Raw genomic sequence first — 20,819 nt, 5'->3', positions numbered from 1 at the left:
GCCATTCACCACTTTCTCTTTTTTAAACCATTCTCTGTGAACCCTGGGAAAGCTGGGAAAATCCCAACATATAAGCAGTTTCTGAAATACCCCAACCAGCCAGTCTGGCACCAACAACCATGCCACGTTCAAAGTCACTGAAATAACATTTCTTACCTAATCTGCTTGAATTGAAGGGCATTTATTTCACCATGTCCTAAATGCGGTGAGTTCCTGCCATGTAATTGGCTGATTAGATATTTGTGTTAATGAGCAGTTGAACCCTAATAAAATGGCCGTGAGCAGACAGATACATTTGGGTTGTCGCTGCTAGGCAAGTAACCCCAGCAGAAGGGGTTACATGAAGAGGATGTGGGACCTATGGAACCTTCGATACCCAGCATCCAGAGAGAGAAGTGCTCGAGAAGATGTCAAGGGTGAAGGTAACAGTGGTTCCCATGGTAATCGGAGCACTCGGTGCAGTGGCTCCCAAGCTAAGCAAGTGGCTCCAGCAGATAGCAGGAACAACATCTGATATCTTAAGCTGTGATGTTCTGATTCACAGTATAATTTTGTTTGTTTTCTTTCTTTTGTTTGCTTCTTATCCTGACCGACTTTACACGAGTGATGTTGTTTTTGTCTATAAATATCTGTTTTCTAAGTCACCTCATCTTTTCCCCTCGTCACATTCTGTGAGTCGGGCTGTAACAGTATGAACCACTAATCAAATTTGCCAGTAAATTGTCTAGTGACAAAGCAAACTATGAAGAGATCAGTTCAACAGTTTACAGATCATTCATCACTCATGGCTGGATCAAAAAGAGGTTCACCCTCTTCTTAAAGGGTTGCAGCTTTTATCTGGTTTTGCAGAATGAAAGCCTATGACGCCTGCAAATGATAACAACTTTGCAGGGCACTGCAGCAGCAATTTTCTTCCCAGTTTGCTTCTGTGCTTTGCCTGCAGGAAGCAGCTGTTGTTACATTGGACATCCAGAAGAGGTCGCTGGTGGTGTATCTTCATCTGGTATGGGCGTTTTCTCCTCTGGTCTGAGGACAAACGTTCATTTCTGCAAAATTAGCTCCTTGTTTTTCAGTGTGACAAGGAAAAGACTATGGCTGCATCACTGATAATCTTGTTACAGTAAATTCAAACTGCATTTTGCAGTATTTTAGGTTTGGTTTCTTATGAAATTTAGCTAAGGAGCCAATAACTTTTTTAGGCATAAAAAAAAGGCTAGAATTTGGTACATTGGCCTTGTTTTCACTGCTGCTTAACAAAAAAGTAGTCAGTGCAACTGTTGTGGAACAGTTGATTTCTAAACACATGGACAAAATTGCTTCTGTATCTCTCGGCCAGAGACCTAGCTCTCTAAAAAAATCCAAAAAAAACAGCATCAGCGTGAGCTATCTTCTCTAAAACCTCAGTTTCACAACAGTTGCAAAACAGGACAGTGAAAACTCTGCCACTGAGTAGACCACTTCACATGCTTTATTTCAGCACCCAAAATAATTAAAAACATCTTGATTTATTATACATGTACAAAATAAGTACAGAATCTCTCTTTTAAACCATGAAAGTGGGTCTGCTTCAAATTCTTTTTTAAGAAACCCTTCGCAAGAAAGACATCAACAAACAACATAAACAACAGGGTGGGAGATGTGTGCTGTTTGGTTTTTGTTTTTTTTAGTAAAGAGGAGTTTTCCACAGGGGCAAACAGACAGAAAGATCAACACTGAACACATGGGCAGGGAAAATGATATTGAACCAGACATATTTGCATGCAATACAATTGCAGTGATCACTTTTTCAGAGGACCTCTGTTATCAAACCAACACTTAAGAAGAAAACAATTGCACTGCATAGACAACAAGACAAGGAGTCAATTTAGTAGCACCAAAGGTTCTGCAGGCATTAAGTGGCAATGATTCCAGTACGACAGTGTGAGTTTCACCATCAAACACCAATAGCTGGACCTCATTGAATCGGTAATAGCACCTTTGAATGGTTTTAGTGTTCCCCCAATAGACTTGTGGTGTGTGACATAGCAAAAAGTGGGGGTGATGTCTTGTTATGAGGTAGCCATCTAGATTTTGCAATGAAGGTGAGCTTTTTAGTCTTGCTCTTTTGCTGGTGTTTGCTTTGTCTGCTCAGCGTTCAGGTGTTTTTCTCATTATTTAGAACAAGAAGACACTTCACACTTTTTACAATTTATTTAACACCAGAAAAATGGTACATATCATTTGTTGTTTTCAATGTCCTTCTGCAGTGGTAGAAAATGGCAAAAGTCACCTGTGTTTCATTGCATGTGCAGATCTGGGTTGTTTTTTTTTTGTTTTTCTTAATCTCCGGGGGGAAATTTTACACAAGCATATATTATTTTCTTGTTGCCAGTGAAAACAAAAGATTCTTTTTAAAGTGTCCTCGTAGTTGGTTTCGTTTGAAGTAGCAGTCCCAAAAAAAACTTCTCATGATTGGAAAGACACAAACACTGTCTTCAGTAGAGTGGTTTTAAGCATGTGGACCAATGGCAGCCAAATGAATGCATAGAAAGAGGATTTAGAGATGACTGCTAGAAAAAAAACAACAATGTCATGTCCATATTTCTTTCATTTTTACAAGAAGCAAACAGGGCCAACTTGGACGCCAAATTCCTGATCAGGTGCACCAACATCCATAGGAGCAATGTCAATGATGGGCAGGCGGGAAGTTTTTGATGTCTTGTAGTCAATGACTGTCTTGCCCCATGTGCCAGTGTGTGACTGTGGAGAGAAACAGAAAAGAGAAAATGTAAGAGATTAGTTTCTCTTTTCTAATACTTGGATGATGTGTAAGTGTAGCCCTGGGGCACAGAGAGGGCACACTCACCGTGCAGCCATCCTCGCTGACACTGTATGTGAAGCGGCTGTTGCCCTCCGCTCTGATCTCGACGTCGTTGGATCCCTGGAGAAGCAGAGCCTTCTTCAGGTTGCCGGTGGCGGAATCCATGTAGGCGATGCTGTTCTTGCAGTGGTATGTAACGTTCTGAGAGGCCTGGTTGGACATCAGGCGCATGAAAGTCATCTGGATGTTGACATCCTCGGGATCAGCTCCATCGCTGCCATACTGGAACTGCGTGACAGAGAGAGGAGAAGCATGCATAGTGTCACAGGCCTAATAGTAAAGCATGAATACTGTCCAGGTTTGTTCATTTGCTCTGTTTTCTCACCTGGAATCCACCGGTCATGGACTCGCTGAACCAGACGTGCTTCTTCTCTCTGATGTTCTTGCTGAGGTACCAGTTCTTCATGGGGATGGTGGACTCGCTGGGGTAGACACAAGTCTCACCAGTCTCCATGTTGCAGTGGACCTTGACGGCATCCAGAGGAGAGCCCTGGTTGGGATCAATCCAGTACATGCCTGTAATACAGGGACATCAAAAAAAGAAAGTCTCATGCTGAGCTCACCCTCATGTTATACTTTATCTAAAGGCTGTGTCAGAGAATTGATCTGCGCTCACCGCTCTTCCACTCAGAGTGGCACATCCTCAGATCACGGCACATGCGGGCTGGGCTCTTCTGGGTACCGTCTGGGCTGCGGATCTTCTCGACCTTCTGTGTCAGGGTCTTAAGGGTGGTGTCAACCTCCATGTCACGATCGCGCATGACATTAGGATCATCAGCGCGGTAGTGGCCACCACGCAGGGGATCAGGGGCCTTCTCCTGAAGAGGCTGGCTGACGAACTCAAATCCACTGCCGGGAGGTCCAGGAGGTCCAGCGGGTCCGGGAGGTCCAGGAGGTCCCTGTTTTGAGACACCAGGGGTTGCTTAACTTGTCTGAAGGTATAAGAATATGGATAAAGTAATGATAACTGCTCAACTTACAGCAGGTCCCATCTCTCCATTGCGACCACGAGGTCCAGGAGGTCCAATGGGTCCAGGAATACCGTTCACACCATCCTTACCAGGGGCGCCGTTTGATCCAGAAGGTCCCTGTGGAGGAAAACCAAATGATCACCTTTTGCCTTGAACTGATTAACAAATTTGAAGGAAAACTTTAAATAAAGAAAGTTTTGTGTTTGTTAACAGTAGTACTTACTCTAGGTCCAGCGGGTCCAGAAGCACCAGCAGGGCCTCTCTCTCCAGGGGGTCCCTAGAGACAGATGAAGATGCTAACATGAACTATGGTATAACAAAATATAGTAGAATATAGAAAATGTGATAAAATCAAGTTTAATAAGTCCATAAATCAATTTTAAAAAGTGAGACTGATTAATGTTGTATTTTACAAAACTCAATGATGCATGTAACTAGCAACTGTTTATAAGACCTTAATATACTTCAGTAAATATCCACCTGAACCTTAAATGCAAATCCAGCTGTGGGTAACAGGATAAATGCAGCTATCAGCACAAAGTTTTTATTTCTTCCAAAGTGCTAATGTGGTAACTGTTACTCACAGCAGGTCCGGGCAGGCCAGATGCACCAGTGAATCCTCTGTGTCCCTTGTGGCCTCTCTCTCCAGCTTCACCAGCCTCTCCTCTGTCTCCCTTAGCACCAGCTGGACCCTGAATAAAAGAAAAAGAAGATCCAGATGCCATCTCATCATTAGACAGTAATGAGTCTTCTTGAATATGTAAAATTTATGTTTCATATTAATAATACATAGTATACAATGAAAAACGTACAGCAGGACCACGAACACCAGCAGGGCCAGCGGGACCAGCAGGACCAGAGGGACCCTAAAGGAAAGAAAGATATGAACATATGAATTCAGAAAAAATCACAAGTGTGTTCATTATTTTTAATGTGCTCAAGGTAGCTACAAAGTGGACTTACACTCTCTCCACGGTCACCAGTTTTGCCGGAGGGGCCAACTCCTCCAGGAGCTCCAGGAGCACCAGGAGGTCCAGGGGGACCAGCCAAGCCAGTCTCACCACGGTCTCCCTATGAGTGCACATTTCCAGTGAGAAGATAGTTTCATGCATGTCAATATTATCAAATTAGCCAAGTTAAATGGGGTTACCTTAGGGCCGGAAGGACCATCACGACCAGGTGCACCATCATGACCAGGAGATCCCTGTGGAAGTAAAGCAGTAAAGATGTTCGCCAGTGAAACTGAATTTGTGGGAATTGTGAGTGCATTTTTAAATGTACTCCCTGAGTAGCCCGATTAGCCTGATTAATGGTTAGAATACAGAAAAAAGGGACTTCTTACCTCACGACCAGCCTCTCCAGTTGGACCAGACAGTCCAGGGGGTCCAGCAGGTCCAGGGGCTCCGCGCTCACCGACAGGTCCAGATGATCCCTGCTTTCCAGGCTCACCCTAAAGAAAGTGAATAAGAAGTCAGTCCTCTAGATGCCTGTGGATGCTCTTTGCAGAGCTGAACCTTTCTAAGCACTACCCAGAGAAAGAGACACATATGAGAACCCAAATGTCCAATGTGATCAAATCAGATATTAGCTGATCTTTCACCTTTAGTCTGTGTGATGTCAGATGGACAAAAGGCAAACTGTGGAATATTTCCCAAGGAATATTGTAATATTGCCATGTCCTTACACAAGGATGCTTTATTTAACATTGTATGTGTCCAAATTCCTTGCTACTAATTATATATTCCATAGTGAGTTTGATCTTTGCAGTACTAGTTATTATTCCTATAGCCTACATAGTGTACTCAGTATTCGATGATGCATTACAAAAAGTTGTGTCCAAACAAATGCTGAAGGTTACATGTCAAAAGGGCAGAGCATGACAATATAGACTCCAAAAGATATCTGACCTAATAATTTAATGGTAAAGTGTATTATATATAATGTGTGTTTAACACAACAAATGCATGCTGTTACTTTGATCTGTCATGTTTTAAGTGATGTAATTAACAGGGTCAAGAAAATGAACCAAGTAGTCTAAGTTTTTTTTTTCATCTTCTGGTTGGGCTCACTGTATTGTCCCCTACACAGAAGCCCCCATATAAGCAGACATGAATGATTTCAGACACAAACTCACAGATGGTCCAGGCAGACCAGGGAAACCACGCTCTCCACGCTGTCCAGGGAGACCTACAATACCACGCTGTCCAGCAATACCTTGGGGTCCAGGGATACCAGGAGCACCCTGCACATAAGGAAGTAACGGTAAGTTATGTTTTAGACTTTCAAAAAACACATAGAATATCTATTATGGACCAACAGGGTAACAGTGACTTACAGGGGCTCCATCAGAGCCAGCAGATCCTTTCTCTCCACTAGGTCCTGGGGGTCCAGCAGCACCAGCCTCACCAGGGCGGCCAGCAGGGCCAGTCTCACCACGAGCTCCCCTTGCTCCATCTTTGCCAGTAGGTCCTCCGGGTCCAGGGGCTCCACCAGCTCCCTGGAAACAACACACAATGTTATGGTAACATAAAAATCACTGATGACTGTTCCAATATAACATAGATAGATCGCACTAAAAAATGATCAGAAACTCACAGCAGGGCCAGGGGGTCCAACTCTTCCAGCAGGTCCAGGGAAACCAGTAGCACCCTAGCAAGACACACAGCCGAACCAAATACGTGATCAATGAAGCTTTAAACAACTTAAGTAACTGTAACTGCAAATAATCTCATTGAGTTTGTAAGTCAGAGTGTCAAAAGAAAAATATGAACGAATACTTACAGGGGAACCAACACTACCACGAGCACCTTTGGGTCCAGGAGCTCCAGCAGGTCCCTGTTGACAGAAATATTTGCAAGTGAGGCATCTAATACCAACAATGCTAATTAAAATAGGAAAAATGTGAATGTTTATGTAAACAGTGTATACAATTCATTATGAACACAATAATGAATCTACAGTGCAAAAACCCCCAGAACATTTTATTCCATTTATTCTATTCCATTCACTATATATTCACCAGATGTATACTACAAATCACAATGAAGGTCAATCTACCTGAGGACCAGAAGCTCCAGCAGGTCCGGTAGGTCCAGGAGGACCAGCGTCTCCCTTGGGTCCACTGTCACCACTCTCTCCCTTAGCACCAGGCTGACCATCAACACCCTGAGGTTGGAGATGAAAAGAAGAAATGCATCAATATGTGGCTTTTTTTGGGTCTCAAATCTTATCAAAAGTCAACAAATTTGTTTAGTATTTTAATTTTTTTTAAGCATCTAAATTAGTGAAAAAAAGGGGCTTACAGGAGGTCCAGCAAATCCGGCAGCTCCAGCAGGTCCAGGCTCACCACGGTCACCCTGTTGAAGTAATAAAGAAAGGCCATTCAGTCATAATAATGTGCATATCAGAGTTATAAATATTTTGATTGTTTTCCCCCAGGTTTTAATCTGATTTTGAGTTTAGAAAAGAACTTACAGGGGAACCACGAGGACCACTAGGTCCAGCAACTCCAACAGCACCAGCCTCACCCTAAAACCAGAGGTGAAGGAGAAAAAAGGGGGTCAGCAGGCACATTGGTTGCTAATCCCAATCACTTATTTTATGATCAATGACACATGCAGATAAACCACATTAAAGCCAAAATTAAGTAAAGCACTGAATTTCTATTTAACTCGTGGTTGATCTTATTATCTTTTAATATTGCATTAATTTGGCATGCTTTTCATCATGTTTAATATAATTCTGACATTGACTTATGCATACTGTAAGTATGAGTAAAAATGTAAGACTACTAACAAATTTCACTCCAGACACCAAAATTGAATGAAGAAAGGGTCCTGTAAAATTATTAAACTCGAACAGCTAATATTTGAAGGCCAAAACCAATTTTTTTTCCAATCTCACCTTCTCACCCTGAGCACCAGGAGGTCCGGGGACTCCAATAGGACCGGTCAGACCACGTGGGCCATCTTTGCCAGGGGCACCATCAACTCCCTTGCCACCAGGCTCACCCTAAAAAGAGAAAGGTTACAAAAAGTTACTTGTGTTGATATAAAAATTACACAGCTACAGTGATTTGAATCATTACAACATTTCTAGAGTAATTAAATCTATATTAAATATTGGGAAAACATGATACAAGATTTCACATGATATAACAGGTATAATACATAAGATATTTTATCTTCACTGAGCTTAAAAAAATGTAATGATGAGAAAATCGAACTTTCTTTATACGAATGGGATTGGTGTGATACTCACATTATCTCCTCTGGCACCAGGGAGACCAGCGGCTCCACGCTCACCAGGCATTCCCTGCATACCGGGGGCTCCCAAACCACCGGGGGCACCGGCAGCACCAGGCTCTCCCTGGGTACACACAAAAACAGGAAGACTCACATTGTTATCCAGCTAACACAGGTCACTGGAGCTCAACAAATGAACCATGTTGGTAGATTTGTTTCTGTTATCATGAGCACAATGAGTTCAAGAAAAGGAGAATTTTGCTGGTCCTAAATCTTATTTTAGTTATTTGCACCGATGCCCAGTGGTTTTAGTTTTGAGACATTTGTTGTTTTGCAGCATTTTCTAGTTTCTGTAACTCATGGGTTAATTAGTTTTGCACTCAAACCTGCAAAACTAAAGTGAAGAATTATCTTTACTGGTGAGACTTGGCATTACAGGCTGATTACCACCAGGTGATGGGTGTTAATGTGTTTTTCTAGATTTCTGATATTGCTCTCTGATGAATCTTAACCTCAGGTTATTTCTGTCATAAAAGCAAATATAAATTAACCATAAAGTCACCTGCCGATAAAAAAAACACCTTTACTGCTACTGTTTTGTTTATACACATTTATGTTTAGCAGTTTCTTTAAACCTTAAGCATGTGAAGCCATAGACCAATGATAACATGTTGAAGCAGAAAGCTTGCTCTATATGCTCTAAATATATTATTGTTTATTCTTGAATAGACAAAATGCTAAAATTACCTTTTTTTTAAAGTACAGAGGAGGTAAAATCTATTGGCTTCATAGTGTGGTGGGTTACACCTTTACCTAACAGGCAAAAGATCCCTAGTTTAATCCCAGGAGAAGATTGGGGCTGCAACAGAAACCCTGCATAAGGATCTACCAAATCAAATATGTAGTGACAAAAACAGACCTGCAAACTGATCTACGATATACAGGAGTGTGTGTTTTTATCATATGAGTTTTGTGATGGTTTAATAGTGTTGCACAGCAGCTACAAACAGTAGATATTTTTTTATATGCGATCCAGGTGAGGTCTGGGTTGAAAAACATGTCCTCTATCTTTAAAATGCAAATAAATAGGAATATGACAAACATTTCTGACCAGAAAACATTACAGTCCCTTTGCAACATAAATAACTTGCTTCCTACTTTTAAGTCTTTATATAAATATGATTATTCTTGGTGCCATATCCACTCTGAACATCTGATTTTTAATGAATGTGTCGTTTAAATGTCCAGGCAGGCTGGTTTATACTATAAAAGAAGAACTTTAAAACAAAGGGCAGAAATACTGAATAGTTTGCTCTCCTTGCTTTCTGAGAAAAGCTGGGAGTAGAAACACAACTTGATAATATGCTGCACTGTTTTGTATGAACCTGAGTAAATATGTGTTTAGTTTTACAACTTGACATCAGGTAGAGTTTTCTATTTTATTTCTGTGCCATTTCAAAAAATGGACTGGATTTGACACGCAGCAAAAAAAAAAAAAAAAAAAAAAAAGCAATCTCAAATGCCAAATCAGTAAAGTTTCTTCATCGTTTAGATGTTTTTCTGACCTACCTTAGGTCCATCGTTACCAGCAGGTCCAGGAGCACCACGGGGTCCGGTTGGGCCAGCAATGCCAGGTCCACCACGCTCACCAGGGAATCCTCTGTCACCCTGAAGGAAAGAAGGAACTCATCAGCCACAAAATGTTTTGCCAGTAAGTTGATGTCTACCACAGGAGCTGAAAATGGTTTGCTTCTGCAACAGAGGGGATACTCACTCTTGGTCCAGCTGGGCCAGAAGGTCCTGCCTCACCAGGAGCACCCTGAATAAAAGAAGGAGAAGGGAGAGAGTTATGACGTCTGACTTACTGTGTCAACATGAAGACAGAAGGGGGAAAAAGCTAGTTCTAGTGTGTGCTTTGTAACTGACTACGTACCTGCTCACCAGGCTTGCCAGTCTCACCAGTAGAACCTTGGGGTCCAGGAAGTCCCTGCACAGGGATGAAAGGTACAATGTTTTAGGGTTATCAACTGACGTTATGACACAACAATAGATATGAGAGCGCTGTGGCTGTTGGAATAATGTCTAAAACCCACCTGGAATCCAGGAGATCCAGCGGGTCCCTGCTCTCCTTTCTCTCCAGCAGGTCCCTAAACAAAAAGAGGAGAACAAAATGATACGATGCAAACTCTGATCCACCTTAAGTATCCATGTCAGCCATATAAAAGATACAACTATGGCTTCTGTCCTCTGATACATGAAAATACTCAAATGCTATGCAAACGTAATTATTTCTGTTTAATTATGCAGATAAGATACATACAGCGGGGCCAGAAGGTCCAGGAGCACCAACATCACCGTCTTTGCCTGGAGCACCCTGTGATTAAAAACAGCCAAAGGCTCAACTGTTACACTCTGTTTCCACTATTATATTAATATATACTGTCTTTAATGGTGGGACTAAGTATAATTACTTACAACAGCGCCAGCAGGTCCAGTTGCACCTCTCTCACCAGGTTTACCAGAATCACCCTAGTAAAAAGAAATAAATGCATATTTATATCTGCCACATGGGGAAATTCTGCTCTATTATTTCTATTTAAACTAATTTCTATGGACTAAAAAGAAAAATCACATTCATGACATCTGGAAAGACAATGAGCAGAAAAGCTCTGTAAACTCACAGAAGCTCCCTTGGGTCCGGGGAATCCCATAATTCCAGGCTGTCCTCTGGATCCACCGGGGCCAGGAGGTCCAGGGCGACCATCTTGTCCAGGAGCACCCTAGATATGAAAAAAACAAAACAAAAAATGAAGTTCTAAGAGTGATATAACATATAACATATGTTTATTTGAGGCTCAGTACTTACAGCAGGTCCAGCTTTGCCATCAGGTCCAGGGCTTCCAGGGCTACCAGTCACACCCTGAGGAGAACAGTTCATGTGTAAGATTCATGACCAAAACATCACAGAAATGTTGCATTTGAAGAAATACATTGTCTTGCTAACCTTCAGTCCAGGGGCACCAGGAGCACCAGGGCTTCCAGACTCACCAGTGACTCCCTGAGCTCCCAATGAGCCAGGGGCACCACGCTCACCTGGGGCACCCTGTAATAGAAGTTAATAAAAGATCTAGAAGCTGTGATACTGGATACAATTTATGACTTAAATGAGCAGTAACCCGATAGGTTTGAATAAGTTGGAGTAAGGTGGCTAAGTGATGAATTTAGTTGACTAACTCACCTTGCCACCAGCACCTCCATCAGCACCAGGGAAACCACGAGCACCAGGGGCACCCTAATGGAAGAACAGAGACACCAACCATGTCATTAAAAGGGAAGTAGGTGCTGGGCTCCAACTACTAAGATGAATCCCCGTGGGAATTTAGCACACTGCAATTTCAGAACACTTTGTAGAAAAAGAAATCAAAGGGTTTTAACATGGACATTTTCAATTAAAGTGTTGGTTATTTTAATGCTGTTTTCCATAAGGCACACAAAAAGCAACACTAAGTATCCATGAGAAATTTTACATGGTTGAAGATAAAGAGGGACAAACATACACGCTCTCCAGGGGGTCCACGGGGTCCAGCACCACCAGGCTCTCCACGACCTCCTCTCTTTCCCTCCTCACCAGAGGGGCCAGGAAGTCCCTGAATTCCAGCGGGGCCCTGCAAAAGAAAGGAAATTTCATTAAACCAAGCATAAATTTATTATCTTGGCAAGATGCAGTGGGAACTGTTCAGGATCATTGTATTTTGAAGCTTACAGGCTCTCCCTTGGCACCAGGCTCTCCCTTAGGACCAGAGGGACCAGGGTCACCCTGTTGGCAGAAGCATACACATTTCATTTAGCTATCAGGTAATCTAGGATCTGTAAAATACTGACAAAAACATTAAAAAACACAAAATCAATTGCCAACGCACATTGTTACCCTTAGGGCCAGGAGCACCAACAGCTCCCTGAGCTCCAGCAGGACCACGAGCACCGGGGAAGCCAGGAGCACCAGCAATACCAGCAGCACCCTAGAGATGGACAATGTGGGGTGTAAGCACACTTCATGTGCAGGACTGAAATGGAATAAATGTAATCATTGTAAATGATACTTACAGGAGCACCCTTAGAACCAGGGGAACCATCAGATCCAGGAGCACCCTGTTAAAAGAGGAATAATATAAAATGTTGAAAGTTTTCAGCGTTTTCTTATTATAACATCTCAGATAGACATGATGGTATGTTTAAGTTGAGTAGCTACTCACAGCAGGTCCAGCGGGTCCAGCAGGTCCGGGGTTACCAGGCTCACCACGTGCTCCCTGGGGTCCCTCAGATCCACGGCCTCCTGGAGCACCAGTCTCTCCCTGTGCACAAAGATAAAAATATTTCATAAATCTGCACCTCCAATATTATGTCCATGCTCTGATAAAGGAGAAGGAGACCACGCTGAACATCAGAAACATAATTTAAAGATTAAATATTATATACATACATCAATATCACTCAAAAAACAGGCAATATCCTATCAAAACTATGGTGTATTGCTCTTGTCTATACAAGTGGAAAATAAAATGTATTTTGAGCGTAAAGCATGCACCTAACAATATTATTTATGAAGGAATTTGAGCACAAATAATGTGTGTTTTTAGAGACATAAAAGTCCTCACAATAATCCTAAAGTGATTTGTTTTATTTATCTAGAAAGAAACTTCAAACTACATGATTGTTCTGTCATCATGACTGCTTTTTTTTATTCTCCTCCTCTTTATTGCTAAAATAAACCAGGAATTTGTGACTTCATAGTAGGTGAAAGTTACAGGACATTTAAAATAGATCCTTCGGTAATGGCATCAGGAAGGAGAGACACCAGAGATTAACGTGCTATTAGAAGCCTACTGATGCCATCTGGTGGTTAGACTGTTCACCTGAAGTGTACAGCATTAGGCTAAATATGCTATTAGCAGTTTTACAGCTTGGGCAATAGGCAACAATCCATGCTAACCTTGGAGTATATTGTAATTCAAATGGCCTTAGGGTGAAATCTGGCCAGTGCCAAGAAGCTTTAGGCATTCAAAGAGCTTTACAGACCAGATGTGTAAGAAAAGAGTGAAGTGGGTTAAGCAGAGACCTTTCTCATGGGAGAGGAGAGTTTGAATTCCAGGCTAAGCCTGGAAGTCAAAGATGCATGACATTGGACACAAATTTCTCATTTTGGGAAATTCTGTGTTTCTTGAGTTAGATGTATGCAGCTTCTACACGATTCTTTCTAGGAAGTTTGTTCATTTTAAGTCCAAACAACGCATAATCACACAGAGTCCCCGGAATGATCTACTAATAAGCTACTAATAATTGGGGAGTTGATGAGACACCTAGTGAGGGATTAAGGGGATAATAAGCTAGAATATTGTCATGGTTCTCCAAAGCTTTCCTTGGCTACCTAAATTTTGAGATTAGACTTGAGAGAGCTTTACTGTCACCATTATTAATGGTGATAAATATAAAGGTCAACCAGGAAAGCTGTTATGATATTATATGTAAACTCTTTTGGGTGACTTACCTTAGCACCAGCACCGCCAGGGAATCCAGGGGGGCCAGCAGGTCCAGTAGGTCCCTGAAATTTAATATACAGCAAATTAAGACACAATGCTGAGCCACAAAAATTGTAATAAATTGATTGGAAAGCGTTTATGGTATGAATCTCTTACTAAAGCATTTTGTGGACAGATTTAAGTTATAGCCTCGAATGAATCTGAAATGAACAATGCAAAATGCAGTACTTACAGGAGGACCAGCAGGACCGGTGTTGCCATCATTACCACGAGCACCCTGCAGAGAGGAGAACAGATCACATCAAACATTTTCAGATCCAGCCAATAGTAAGACACTAAACATGAGAGAAGAACACAACCATCTCCCAGCTTTTGTGTTGTTTTTCAGTAGTAATTATGGGTCTTTTAATAAGTGACTAAGGAGAGGAAAAGTGCTTACAGCAGGGCCGGGAGCTCCAGGGCGGCCTCTCTCTCCGGGAAGACCACGAGCACCCTAGAAAAGACAAAAACAAACCAAGGTCACAAGAAGGTTTGGCCTAGATTTTGAAGATATGTGTTGGAAAAAATGACAGTGCTGCATCTAATCTGAACTATTATTACAAAACAGTGTTTAATCCTTAAAATGATTCATATGTCAACAATTTGATTAATGGGAGCAAAAACATACCAGGGCACCGGGGATACCATTCTCACCAGAAGTGCCAGGCTCTCCCTGTAAACAAATACAGGAAAAAGACAAGAGATCAGCTTTAAATTGTGGTTTTATAATGATGCAGACTAATATCATTTCACAATGAAATGCCATCATTGTGAAATCTTACCTTAGGGCCAGCAGGTCCAGAGTCTCCCTTGGCTCCATCTAGACCACTGAAGCCCTACAAAGAAAATTAGCGAGCATTTTAAACTCAGTCACCACTCATAACTGTTTAAAAGTGATTTTTATTTCTTTTTATTACTATTCAGACTCACTCTGTGTCCCTTGATGCCTGGAAGTCCAGGGGTGCCAGGGAATCCACGACCACCCTGCATGAGAAAAAGAAGAACGATGTGAATAACTTTGACTGCATTTGGAAGGTAGCAAAATGAGGCCTGGAAAACTGAACATAATGGATAAATATGTGGAAATTAATATATTTCATCCATCAAAAATTGGCACAACAACTTGTTTGTCCCTACATACATGCTGAATAACAGCTTTCTCATAAATGTCAGTTTAGGTTTCATTTTTGGCCTACAATCTCCTGACCTTTGCCCTAGTGGGAACCACTCACCTGAGGTCCGGCAGGTCCGCGCTCACCGGGGCGTCCAGGTTTGCCAGCCTCACCCTGTTGTAAACACACAGAGACGCGATGAGGAATATGAAGTAAGCTCGTGCAAGCAAACAATCAACAAAAACAATTACAGACCTCAACACATTTAAAAGAATGGCAATATCTATTTAGTGTAAAGGGAACCAATATTAGCTATGTGTCCCTGTTAGCTAGGCATGAAATTTCTGTATGAAGTGTCCTAGCAAACAAGCATAGACATGGAATAAAATTGTCAATAGATCACTTACATCATCTCCGTTCTTTCCAGGGGGACCAGAAGGACCACGAGAACCCAGTGGACCCTAAAAACACCAATAAATTACTGGATTAGCAAAACACACTGCTGACTATTTTAAGCAAGTGTCTGAATATGCTCTGTGCTGCTCTGGGTACAGAAGAGGGAATTGGTTGGCATGAAAAAAGTGATTTGTGTCAGTAGGTCAGTGATTAAAACAGGAAGTAGAATGAATACAGGAAGTATTCTGTCTAAAGACTTTCTGGGGTTCATAACTGACTTTTACACTAGCTCGAACTGGAAAACGGCACAGAGGCGTGCTGTGGTAATCACAGACAAAACGAGGGAAGCAAAGATTTAGAAGAACGTCATGTATACTCACAGAAGCTCCGGGCTCACCAGGCTCTCCAGGAGGTCCAGTGAAACCCTGAGGACCCTGAGGGACAACAGAGAAACATATCAGTGTAATAGCTTCTTTAAAGTATTCATTTTCCTGTTTTACATCTAAAGCGAGAAAACATGTAGGGAAGAAATGTCTAGCCTATTGTAATTGCATGGTTTTACAAATGCATGAAATACTTGGACTACCATTTATTTAATAGAGAAATACTTACAGGAGGGCCGGAAGGTCCAGGAGGACCACGGGGACCCATAGGACCCTATTGACGAAGGCAGAGAAGAAGCCAATAAATACTTGCACCTATACATAATTATCAAATGAAGGTATTTTGAGAGAGATAAAACCTACTTACTATTGGGCCAGGAACAGGTGGGCCACTAGATTTTGAGGGGTCAGAATATTGAGGAGAGAAGTTCTGTGGGAGGAGCACACAAAGAGTTAATCACCAAACACCTCAGGGTACAGTTACTGACCCAATGTAGTGGAAGACAACAGAAGAGCATAAAAAAACTTTGCACAGCACACCATCTTCCCCCCTATTGTTAGGTCACTGTTGTATGTTACATAGTCACTTGCTAACACACATCCTATAGTGTAAAGACTCGTTTTCTAAGGTAGGAATAGGATGTTCTGTACGGAAATCAATATGATCTATTAAAACATGGACATTTTAAAAAAGTACAAATCCTTTTATGTATCAGTTCAGGTCACTAGATAGACTTCAAGCACTCTTCACTTTGAGACATTAATGTGAGGAGAAGGGAGCTGTCAGTACTCTCAGTGCTGAAATACACATGGAGGAACTGTCCCAGCTTTTGCTCTCTGGCATTAAGTTAAATCTTCAGCACCTTGATAATTAAATTGGCGTTCAGTATAGAACTGAAGACAATCCATGCCAGATGGCAGACGTAACATGGAAAAATGAGATGGGTCTCTTTTGTCGTCAACAAAACTCAGTCCCTGTTCTGGATGTTCTGATGTGATGATACTTACTCCGCCAAGGCCAGGGGGGCCAGGGGGGCCAGGGGGTCCAGGTGGGCCAGGATCGCCAGGGATTCCATTAGCGCCGGGATAGCCAGGAAGACCCTGGAGAAAAAGGATTCATTAGCAATATTCAGGGCTAATTATTTCAGTTATTTTTCCTAATTTCACAAAGCTGAATAACAAATATAAAGGCTTTTAATGTAAATTCTATGAGTTACAATATAAAGCAATAAAAAGAAGGACTGATGTTGTGCTGTTTTAAGTACTTAAAACTAAAAGCTTCAAAGATGGCCTAATGTTTCTCCTCCTCCAATTTCTCTTTAATGATTTGTGAAGTTTGCAATGACCTTTTGACCTTCTGACCTAATTATCAAAGGTCATCAGTAACAAGCAGCTTCATCAGAAAATCAGTTCATCAAATCAGTTTGTGAGGGCTCACTTAGCTGATGCATAGTGATTGCGTCCATTTTGACATTTTTAGCTAGTGAAGAATATAGGAAACAAAACAAGGAAACAAACATTCTCCTTCTAAAAACAAACACAACCAGCCACCTGTTATGCACCAATTATGGTGATTCAAAAGATTTGGATTAAAATGTTACTAAAGCTGAATAAAATAGTATTATGTCTCATGAGAACAGCAAAAACCAGCCCTCTTTGTTTCAACAAATGTCAGAAGAAAACCATATTTTTGAAAGCGATAATAGACCCTTTGTCAGTTTTAAACAGACAAATGCTCAGGTTTGTCTATATACATATATAGATATATATATATATAAACATATATATACAATCTTTATAAAAAAACTTATCTGTCACTTGTACTGACAGACAAAAAGATGTCTTCAATAGTGTGAATATTTTTAATAATTTAAATAATGCAGAACCTACCGGGTCTCCCTTGGGGCCAGTGGGTCCTACGGGAGTTGACTATGGACAGACGGAAAAGTGAAGTTAGACTAATTCATAGACAACATAATTAAATATAATAATAATAATTATGACACATGCACCTCGGACTAATAAAAATAATAATCATCAAAAGGGAAAGGTACCTCAGTATATTCTTGACCTGGAAACAAACAGAAAAAAACATGTCAGCACCTCTTTAATGTTCATAGGAGACACATTTACTCATATTTAAAGATAATGGAAAAAGTGAAAGTGATGGGTAACTGTAAGCAATAAGTTGTGTGTAGTTATTGTGAGTCAGGGCTGAATCATCCATGAAATGCTGTATTTTTCATGATTATCAACTCCAACCCAATCTAAAACTTAACTGCTAAGTAATGTTTGCAGTGGTAAAAATAGGAGAGTAGGTATAAGTTCTGCAGAACCCTCTACTTTCACTGCATATGTGGACTGAATGGGAAATTATATGATCATTGCCAAACTTTGCCAAAGAGCAGGGATAATCCATTGTTAAAAGAATTCACATTTAAAAATTTAGGGATCAAAACGTAATCCAAAATGATGTTCTGAATGGAAAGTCCTCAAACAAGCAGGCAGATAGGCAGGCAGGAAGGCCAAGGGCCTTGAGTCCTTTTGAGGGCAGAAAGCCATAGCTGGTCAAAGATGGAGCAAAAGGGAAAGTGGGTGGTGCCACAAAGCTAAATAAGGCTCGAAATTGGTGATCAGTACCATCAGGGCAGATAGGGCAGCACTCTCCGTCTGGAATAATGGGATCGGCGCAGTCGGATGTGTCCTCACAGATCACCTCGTCGCACATGACGGTTCCGCTGTCGCAGACGCAGATCTGGCAGGGTTCTGGTTTCCATACATCCTTGTCGTTGTACAACTGTCCATCTAATGTGCAGCTGCCAAATGTTCCTGACAAGAAAATCACGATGAGTCAGGCGATAATGTGATGAGAACACGAGTTCTAGAAGTTAGTACAACTAATTTGTGTTTAGATTGGATAGTTTGGCATTTGCTACAACTGCACAGGTATACATTATGGTGGATGGGCTTTTGCTTAAAGACTGTATCAAATTCATATAAAAGATAAAGGGAGCTAGTACCACGTAGACCAGACTCTAAATAACACAAACACAAAGTTGGCATATTTTATATAAAAACGGTGGGCAATATTGCATAGGCTGTTATTGACCTTAGAAATTTGAGTGTTTGGTGACTGATTTGTGATCAGGAAACGAGCATATAACAAACATCCACGCACATCTACAGGAACTCCATATAATTTGAGCCTGTCAAATATAGAAATTCTGGCTGCAGAGAGATAAGGGGTAGTAATGGTCTTGTCCAACTGTCCTACGTAGATGGTCCCTCCTCAAAAATTTGATTATAACTCTGAACGGAAACTTTCGTGGGGCCTACGCAGATGTCAGGCGGTGCATATGAGGGTGGGCCACAGAAATGGGAGGATAATGCACAGTTCCAGTATTTGCCACAAAGTGGCGCTGTTACCCTGCAAAAAAAACACCTTCCGCGCCCTCGCCGCTTTGGTAATTAATTGACGTCTAGACTGGCGTTTTTAACGGTCGACGTCAGACTTGAGCGATTTTTCCATTCTCGCTTTTTTTCAGGTAACCATGTCCAGTTTTACACAACCTGGAAAAACGTTTAATTCAGTGTGCTTCTTAGACATTACTGCAGAAGTTGTGCCCTTTCAACTGAAATAGTAATTCCTCACACTTGATTACCAAACAAATTTCTGTCTGCTCTCTTTTGATGCGTTTTTGGTGAACTGTTGATTAAGGATTAAGTCTTACAGGCTTTGATGCATGCTTATCAGCTAGAAGGCAACCGTATAAAACTAGGGAAGACTGCTTTCCAGACAAAGCAGATATATACGATTTGTTTTATCAGACTCATTCGCCTATCTAAATTTTCTTCATGCTTGTGCTTCAGATCTCATGGAGCCATTGTCCTGTCACTGCGCATCAGATACAATGCAGCTGCTCCCTTCAGGTTTGCACTCCAGCAGGAGGACGCACACTGAGCATGTATCTGCACGCCAGTGAAAGGAGCAGACAATAATGGAAAAAATCCAGTCTATAAATTCCTACTCGCTTCCAAGTCCCCAAAGAAACCACCAAAACGCCTCACTGTGTAACAACTTTCACCAAGTCTGCCCACTGGAGTCGGGTATCCCGCAGAGGACGATCAGCTCCAGCAAACTGCTCAGCATCCTTTGCTGGCTATCCACATCCTGAGGGTGCCAACGCTCCAAAAACAACTCAAATCAATGTTTGAAAGTGATACTTACTATCATCCTCGCCTTGACCTCTCGCCAAAAGCACTGTTGCGCTGAGCAAAAGCGCTAACCGAATATCCACAAAGCTGAACATGTCTAAATATTAGACATGTAGATTCTTTGCGGAAAAGGGGAATCCTCTATCTCCTCAGACACCACTCATATACGGTAGGGTCCGGTCTGTGTGTAACTCCAATCCAGACCCTAGCAGAAACTCCCTACTGCCTAAACAAATGAGTTAACTTGGCTTTTATATGCCTAAACTTTTGGGGAGGTCCTGTGCGCAGCAGATAACTTGTACATGTTCAAGTCAGAGGCCCTCCTTCATCAGAGAGATGGGCCGTCTTAGAACATGTCAAACAAGTTCACGTTTCAGCTCAAACGTGGATGATGAGGAAAGGCATCATTTACACGCCGGCTCTCCACCGCGCAGACGTGTTTTATCTTCTTAACGCTCCGTGGATTTTCTTAATTGACACTCGTGTTGAGGCGTTTTGTCTTTCCCGTGTTCATCGATATGCTGAGCAGCTGTTTGCTTTCAGATGTGCAGGAAGTTGAGTTCTTTTTCATTGTTTTATTTCATGACGGGTTTTTTATTTTATTTTTTTTATTTTATATATGTAAAGGGTTCAACGCAATGTTTGAGGAATTCAGCCGAAGAGAAGTTTGCGTAACTTACGCACGAAGAGTAACAAGATTAAACAGGATATTTTGGGACTCCTTACTTGTTTGTAGAGAAACATTTTGTGTATGTATATGTAAATGTATTCAATTCAAATAAATTTATACAAACTTAAGCTCAAAGAAATTACTTTTATGGTATTATGGTCCATTTCTTTATTCTTGGGGCCTAAACACTTTCGAGTATCAAGCATCTGCAGGACATTCCAGATTACACCAGTGTTCTGTGTGTACAGAACGTATGTGTTCATATTCAAATAAAGTACTTTACATATATTGATTAAATCCAGTTACAAGTATAAGTAACTGCAAGTTTAATGCCTTCACAAAATATTAACGTATTATAACCCGTTATGTTTCCCCTAATTATCTTAACTCTT

General features: G+C 41.4%; 1 protein-coding gene across 2 annotated transcripts; it reads right to left on the bottom strand.

Moving 5' to 3' along the window:
• Window positions 1-1,575: 1,575 nt before the first annotated feature.
• Window positions 1,576-19,992, bottom strand: col1a1b (collagen, type I, alpha 1b). Of its 2 annotated transcripts, XM_031760179.2 has the most exons (51): window positions 19,771-19,992; window positions 18,183-18,371; window positions 17,597-17,613; window positions 17,433-17,471; window positions 16,551-16,643; window positions 15,910-15,972; window positions 15,772-15,816; window positions 15,540-15,593; window positions 15,171-15,224; window positions 14,884-14,937; window positions 14,582-14,635; window positions 14,434-14,487; window positions 14,280-14,324; window positions 14,052-14,105; window positions 13,845-13,889; window positions 13,621-13,674; window positions 12,329-12,427; window positions 12,180-12,224; window positions 11,996-12,094; window positions 11,839-11,892; window positions 11,633-11,740; window positions 11,314-11,367; window positions 11,080-11,178; window positions 10,942-10,995; window positions 10,757-10,855; window positions 10,551-10,604; window positions 10,396-10,449; window positions 10,169-10,222; window positions 10,009-10,062; window positions 9,850-9,894; window positions 9,645-9,743; window positions 8,092-8,199; window positions 7,735-7,842; window positions 7,306-7,359; window positions 7,134-7,187; window positions 6,889-6,996; window positions 6,613-6,666; window positions 6,427-6,480; window positions 6,167-6,328; window positions 5,966-6,073; window positions 5,174-5,281; window positions 4,982-5,035; window positions 4,795-4,902; window positions 4,644-4,697; window positions 4,416-4,523; window positions 4,055-4,108; window positions 3,841-3,948; window positions 3,477-3,759; window positions 3,186-3,376; window positions 2,846-3,088; window positions 1,576-2,739 (listed from the first exon to the last, which is right to left on the bottom strand). In XM_031760179.2, the coding sequence occupies exons 1-51, from the start codon at window positions 19,850-19,852 to the stop codon at window positions 2,593-2,595; spliced, it is 4,335 nt and encodes a 1,444-aa protein (XP_031616039.1). In that variant the 5' UTR covers window positions 19,853-19,992; the 3' UTR covers window positions 1,576-2,592. The 2 variants fall into 2 exon arrangements, with proteins under 2 accessions (XP_031616039.1, XP_039472248.1); XM_039616314.1 differs by lacking the exons at window positions 10,942-10,995; window positions 11,080-11,178; window positions 11,314-11,367; ... (2 more) ...; window positions 11,996-12,094; window positions 12,180-12,224.
• Window positions 19,993-20,819: the final 827 nt, after the last annotated feature.

The sequence above is a fragment of the Oreochromis aureus genome, linkage group 8 (genome assembly GCF_013358895.1).
Source record: "Oreochromis aureus strain Israel breed Guangdong linkage group 8, ZZ_aureus, whole genome shotgun sequence".
NCBI classification, from domain to species: domain Eukaryota; kingdom Metazoa; phylum Chordata; class Actinopteri; order Cichliformes; family Cichlidae; genus Oreochromis; species Oreochromis aureus.
Note: the sequence above shows the minus strand (reverse complement) of the source record. Positions and strands in the feature narration are given on the sequence as shown.